The sequence below is a fragment of the Gopherus flavomarginatus genome, chromosome 16 (assembly GCF_025201925.1).
Source record: "Gopherus flavomarginatus isolate rGopFla2 chromosome 16, rGopFla2.mat.asm, whole genome shotgun sequence".
NCBI lineage: Eukaryota > Metazoa > Chordata > Testudines > Testudinidae > Gopherus > Gopherus flavomarginatus.
In genome coordinates, this window is record NC_066632.1 from 25,909,077 (window position 1) to 25,915,744 (window position 6,668).

At 64.6% G+C, this 6,668-nt stretch overlaps 1 protein-coding gene across 1 annotated transcript; it reads right to left on the reverse strand.

Moving 5' to 3' along the window:
* Positions 1–3,984: 3,984 nt before the first annotated feature.
* On the reverse strand, positions 3,985–6,668 carry RPS26 (ribosomal protein S26). Its single transcript, XM_050924762.1, has 4 exons — positions 6,557–6,668; positions 5,839–6,016; positions 4,717–4,847; positions 3,985–4,081 (listed from the first exon to the last, which is right to left on the reverse strand). The coding sequence occupies exons 1-4, from the start codon at positions 6,557–6,559 to the stop codon at positions 4,046–4,048; spliced, it is 348 nt and encodes a 115-aa protein (XP_050780719.1). The 5' UTR covers positions 6,560–6,668; the 3' UTR covers positions 3,985–4,045.

A 6,668-nucleotide genomic window follows, 5' to 3' on the forward strand; every position in this document is an offset into this window, starting at 1 on the left:
TAGGACATGCTCGGGCCGGGCTGCGAGCCGCAGCCACCTGCTCCCCGCTGGGGCCGGGCGGGGCCCCCGGCTGGCGGATCCGGGCGGCCGCGCAGCTCCCGTGTCCCTGCCGCTGCGATCCGGGTCGGGCACCCGCCGCTCCCGGAGTCACTCCGCAGCCCAACACACTTCATTCAGGAGTAGCTGCGCCGGCCGCCCATTGGCTGGGCTGGCAGCCAATCAGAGCCGGCCCAGCTGAGGTTGGGTTCGGGGCGAAGCTGGGGCTGCGGGGCCGAGCCCCCGGACCCCCCCCCCCGCGCGCCCCCAGCCCAGGACTGGCCCGGTCGCTGGACGGCTAAGCCCCCGGGCAGGGTCCTGTGTGCCAGGCGCTGCAGGGCCGCGGGTCTCTGCCCCAGGGAGCGTCCAGCCACGGGCCCATCAGTCTGCCCCCCTGCCCAGGAGCCCGGCCGTGGGTCTCTGCCCCAGGGCGCGCCCAGACACTCTGCCCCCCCGCCCCTGGCAGCTGCTCTCTGCCCCAGGGAGCACCCAGACACTCTGCCCCCCCGCCCCTGGCAGCTGCTCTCTGCCCCAGGGAGCACCCAGACACTCTGCCCCCTGCCCCCGGCCGCGGGTCTCTGTCCCAGGGAGCACCCAGACACTCTGGCCCCCAGCCACGGGTCTCTGTCCCAGGCAGCGCCCAGACACTCTGCCCCCCCGCCCCTGGCCGCTGCTCTCTGCCCCAGGGAGCACCCAGACACTCTACCCACCCTGCCCAGCCCCTGGGGTCTCTGCCCCAGGGAGCACCCACTCTGCCCCCCTGCCCAGCCCCCGGGGTCTCTGCCCCAGGAAGCATCCATACACTCTGCCCCCCGGCCACGGGTCTCTGTCCCAGGCAGCGCCCAGACACTCTGCCCCCCTGCCCACCCGCAGGTCTCTGTCCCAGGGAGCACCCAGACACTCTGCCTCCCTGCCCAGCCCCCGGGGTCTCTGCCCCAGGAAGCATCCATACACTCTGCCCCCCGGCCACGGGTCTCTGTCCCAGGGAGCACCCAGACACTCTGCCCCCCTGCGCACCAGCGGGTCTCTGCCCCAGGGAGCGCCCAGACACTCTGCCCCCCTGCGCACCAGCGGGTCTCTGCCCCAGGGAGCGCCCAGACACTCTGCCCCCCTGCGCACCAGCGGGTCTCTGCCCCAGGGAGCGCCCAGACACTCTGCCCCCCTGCGCACCAGCGGGTCTCTGCCCCAGGGAGCGCCCAGACACTCTGCCCCCCTGCCCAGCCCCCCAGTCTCTGCCCCAGGAAGCTTGCAATGCCCCAGCCCAGGTCCCATCAGTCCGCTCTCCTGCCCCCGGGTCTCTGCCCCAGGGAGTGCCCAGACATGGTCCCGTCAGTCTGCCCCCCTACCCCCGGAGCTCTGGCTGGGGCACCGGTGCCCTGGCGTTGTGGGGTAAGCAGGACCTGGCTGCGGTGGGAGCTCCAGGCCCAGGCGAGCAGAGACAGGCTGGGGGAGGTGCCAGCTCTCACCCCCTGGAGAACCGCTGGGTGCCAACACTTGTCCCTCTCCCCAAGGGACCTTGGTCCAAGCAGAGAGGTTCCCTCGCCCGCCTTGTCTCTCTCAGCTCCTCCAGGGAATCGAAATCCCCTGAACACCTCTGAGGGCCTGGCCCCATCATGGCAGAGAGAGGAACTGAATCCCCAGGCTGGGAAATAACTGTCTGCCCCTTTGGCACGGGGAGGGAGATACCGAGGGTGGCCATGGGCACCGCAAGGCAGCTTCAGGATTAGAACTCAGACCCCCCAGCTGCTAGCCCATGTCCCCCTCTCCCCTGCCCCCCCTTGCCAGCATCTCCTCTCCTCCCAGGGCCTGGCTTCCCACCTGTGCTGATCTCACCATTGGCACACGTCACCCCTGGGCTCTGCTCCGCATCTGTCCCTGGCACAGCAGCAGCCAGCATAGCCTCCCAGGGCCTGGGCACTGCAGATGGCAAGGCAGTGCCAGGCAGGCTGGGGGGGCACGCTATAGGTTTGGGGTGGGCAGGGAAACAATGGGCACAGTCAGGGAGGGGGGTGGGAGGAAATGAGCTCAGAGATGGAGGTGGGAAGGAAGCTGACGCACGCCGGGTGAGCGCCCACCACACCACAATTGTCAATAACTGGCAGCCCCTGATCTGCCCTCCCCACCCCCCCCATGGGAATGGCGCCAGCGCAGCAGCCTGGCAGAGTTCTTCTGGCAACCCACCTCCTGCTGCCAGCATGCCTCAGCCATGACACCGGGGGGGCTGGGAGCACCCCCTGGGAGCTTTGGGGGGGTGGAAGGGGTGCACACCCAGCGCCCATCTTCAGTGTCACCAAGCACACTGGAGACAAACAAGGTTATTTTTTACCCTATTTTAATCACAGAGTTTCATTTAGTCAGTCTTTGGGCCCAGCTGAACTCTTGACCGCAGTGAGTTCTTGTGGCAGAGAGTTCCACTGGCCAGTCACACACTGCGTGTTGTCAGGTTACGAGGGTAAACGAAGGCACCCTTACAGCCCTTCTCTGCTCCTTCTCTGTTCCCGTCTCCTCTTGGGGCTGCACGAAACAGGCCCAATTCTTTTCTATTCCTCCTTTTCAGGCCTCCAGGGCTGCTCTCCTTGGCTGGACCTTTCCCATGGCTGCCGGAGCCTCTTGGAGATGGGACTGGCCAGAAACAATCAGCCCCCACAGGGCAGAACAGGAACTGGAAGGGTGACACCTACACCTGTTCCTGCCCTGGGGCGCCCCCCCATGGCCACTTATAGAAATTCCTCTCTTGGGACTGGTGCTAAGGACACTGCTTACCTGGATTTCACATCATCATCTCATCCAAACCTGCAGTTCCTTCCTGCCCCCCACCCCAGGTGAATTCCTCCCACTAACAGGTGGCAGAAGGAACATCTTCACCCCCAGGGCTGATGCAAAGGGGTCCCCACCACAAGGGGAAACTGGACCCTAGGAGTGTGTATGCTCCTGGCCTACCTGTATCCCAGCAAGTTCTCCAGACACCCAATGCTCCACCCATGGCTGAAGCCTGGATCTAGGGCTGAGGCCAGGCAGGTAGGAGCAATAGGGTTGCCAGACGGGCACAGAGTTAAGGGGGCACCTCAGCCTTCTGCCCGGGGGAGCAGAGAATTGCAAAACAGGGGGCGGGCCAGGCGGCTTTGCTCCCCTTGCACCTGATCAGTGCAACGGCACCCACTAACCTAGCGTCACTTCAGGGCCCTGCCAAGCTCACAATGGAGCCACCCGCAGAGAAGTGAGGGGTGATCCCAGCCGACGCAGGCTAGACAGGCGAGCCCCCCCCCCCCCAGGCAGGGCGCTAAGTGCCAAGCTGGAGGAACTGCCCATCCCACCCCTGCTGGCTGCCCGTGAACAGCCCTGGGGAGGAATGAGAGGGGGCAGGAGAGACGCTCCTTGCATTGGATCCGTGAGCAGCTAAGGGTCAGGATCGGCGTCTTCACTCAAACGTTCAGCTTCCGGGTTTTTCTGTTCCCTGCATTTTTGGCGGATGTTGATTTGATGGAGCTCTTGGCAGCAGACGCCCTCCGGAAGTTGCACCACAACAGCAGGGAACACCCCCAGTCCAAAATATTCCCTCCCCCTCCCCATGGTACCAATGGGCCTTCAGCTTCCATGCTAAACATTCCAGTTACACTGTGGGGTCCTGTCAGCCAGCTGCCATAACCCCAGCAGAGACCCCTGGGCTCCCTTTGGGAAGCCACAGCCAGTTACTGGGATGCTTTGCTGGCAAACAAGAGCCCCTCCCATGGCATCTTCTGGCAGCCCCCCCAACCCCGTGCACTGGGATCTGTCCATAAAGCCAAAGTCCTGCCCCCCAAGTCAGCCGAGGGAGCCCTGCCACCCCAGAGGGCATCTAATCCTCACCCACTTGTTTCCAAAGTCAGTCACTGCCCTGCCCATAGGCTCCCAGCAAGGGCAAGGATCCGGTGCAGTCTCCCCCTGTCCCCACACACTCGCACCCACAGACCAGATGTAAAGTCATTTATTGAGGCAATGTCTCAAGATGCACTTTTTCAGCCCCATCTCCTTACATGGGCTTGGGAGGAGGTCTCGGGGCAGCGCCCTAGAGGGGAAGAGAGGAGAACGTTAGGACACATTCAGCCAGTGGCTCAGTGATCTGACTCCAGGCAAGGAAAGGCCTGTCAGCTCAGAGGAACCGCCAGCCTGGATCGGATCCGAGATCCAGCTACCTCTCCAGCTGGTCTCTGATCGAGGCCAAACCAAAGGGAGGTGGAAGAACCCAGCCGTGGGCAGACACGCAGGTGGTTTAATATCCCTCCAAGACATGTCACATGTGATAACGGCCTACCCTCGTCATCCACATGGGCCAAGCCCCTTGGTCCCAGCTCACCCACTCAGCTCCCCTCTCCACACATTCACTAGTGTCCCGAGCACAGGGGGCTTCTCTGAAGAGATTATTCCACAGAAACCACAGGCTTCGGGTACGGCATGCTTGCTGTGCTGGGCTGCCTCGCTGGGCAGCTCTGATCACTGCCATGTGGAGCAATGGGGCGGACACCAAGTCACTGGCATGGGAGATGCCACCATCCCTGGCAGAGAAGAGTTTGCGGGGGGTTGGCAGGAGTCCCTGAGCCACAGGGGGATGGGAATGGAGGGCGGGGGGAACAGAGGGATGCAGTGAGAACCAAGTGCATGCCCTTGGCCTGCCCGCTGGAGGGCTTTGTGCACCACACGTACCGCAGGCCTGAACCTGGGCGGAGGGGTACGGTCCTTCCGGGCCTCCCGGGAGCGGTTCCTCACCACCTTGCTGTGGATGGCACAGCTCACGCAGTAATGCAGCTTCACATACAGCTTGGGCAGCACGTACGCTGAGGAGAGATGTAAATCAGGAGCCTGAAGCCGCAGCTTCCCCAGTTCCGCTCCAGAGGGATTGGTTAGCGTTGCCCCAGCCCCACGAGAGCCAAGCTGCGGGCTAGGGTGCCGGAGAGCCGACCGCGGAGCCAGAGATTACACACAGGAAGCCGTGCTCAGAGCCAGGCTGGAGCACTGCATGAGGGGACATGCAGGAAGGTGGGCTCAGCTCCTCAGTCAAGGTAACGCAGCTACAGTCTGCTCATTTCATGCCCCCCAGGTGCACCCTGGAGCACAAACAGGTCACATTCCCACTGCTTCCCTGCAGGAATGCTGGACCTCCTGATGGCGCCTGGCCTGGGACTTCCACCCCAACGGGTGCCCATCAGGGGACCAGAAACCCCACCTGAAACCCCAGGCACCATTTTGCTGCAGAGGGGCCTAATGGTTAGAGTAAGCAGCCAGGACACCTGGATTCTACAGCCAGCTTCACCACCCTCCTTCTTGCAGCTTTTGGCAAAGAGTTCAGCCTTGTCTCCGCCTCCCCCCCAGCATAACGAGGATGAGACCACAACCCAGCTAGACGGGCAAAGTGCTCTGGGACCCTCACCAAGGCAGCGTCTCATTCATAGGCTACTAGTGCTCGGCCAGCTCAGCACGTAGCATCAGCTGGGAGACACGCCATCAACTGCTGGGGAGCAGATCACACAAGTTCGGGTGTCTCTTCACTGCCATGTTATGTTTGAGTTAAGAGGTACAATCCCTAGGGTACTCATCCGGCCCCCATCCCTGCAGCGTGTGAGTACCTCACCCCCCTTGACTGTGTTTATCCCCGAACGCCGCTGGGAGGCAGGCGCTGCGACTGTCCCCATTGCACAGATAAGCTAACTGAGGAAGTGGACCCAGGTCTCCAGCTGGGGCCTGAACTCCTGGACTGTCCCGGGTAACACGGGCTGCAGCCAGGGCTGGCCCTGCTCCCCAGCGCTACGCCACCCCCCAGGGGCTCACAATCGAAGACGCTGGCTTCGGAGATGTCCCGCACCGCGGCGGCCTCCACGATGTTCCGGATGACGAACTTCTTGATGGCCTTGTCCTTGGGGACGCAGCGGGCGCAGTTGGTGCAGCGGATGGGCTGGACGTGCCCCCGGCCCTTCTTGGCGCGCCCGTTGTTCCGCCTCTTCTTGGTCTGGGGGGAGAAAGGGGGTCAGAGGAACTCGGGGGGGGTCAGAGCCAGGGCTACACACAAGGCCTCCCCGGGGAGCGAGCCCCCCCCGCTGTACCCGCCCCCCCAGCTCCCGGGGGGGTCAGAGCCAGGGCTACACACAAGCCCCCCCCGGGAGCGAGCCCCCCCGCTGTACCTGCCCCCCCAGCTCCCGGGGGGGTCAGAGCCAGGACTACACACAAGCCCCCCCTGGGAGCGAGCCCCCCCCCCCCGCTGTACCCGCCCCCCCAGCTCCCGGGGGTGTCAGAGCCAGGGCTACGCACAAGCCCCCCCCGCTGTACCCGCCCCCCCAGCTCCCGGGGGTGTCAGAGCCAGGGCTACGCACAAGCCCCCCCCGCTGTACCCGCCCCCCCAGCTCCCGGGGGGGTCAGAGCCAGGGCTACGCACAAGCCCCCCCGCGGAGCTGCGATGGGGCTGGGACCCGCGGCCGAGGGGGGCTCGGAACTCGCCCCCCCCAGCCCCGTGACCCCCCCGCCTCGCGCCGCCGCCGCCGCCGCCGCTCACCATCTTGGAACAGACGAGACGAAAAAGGATCCGGCCGCCGCGCCGAACCCTTATATAGTGCTCCGCCCGTCCCGGAAGTGCCTCCGCCGGGGGAGCGGGAGCCGGGGAGGCG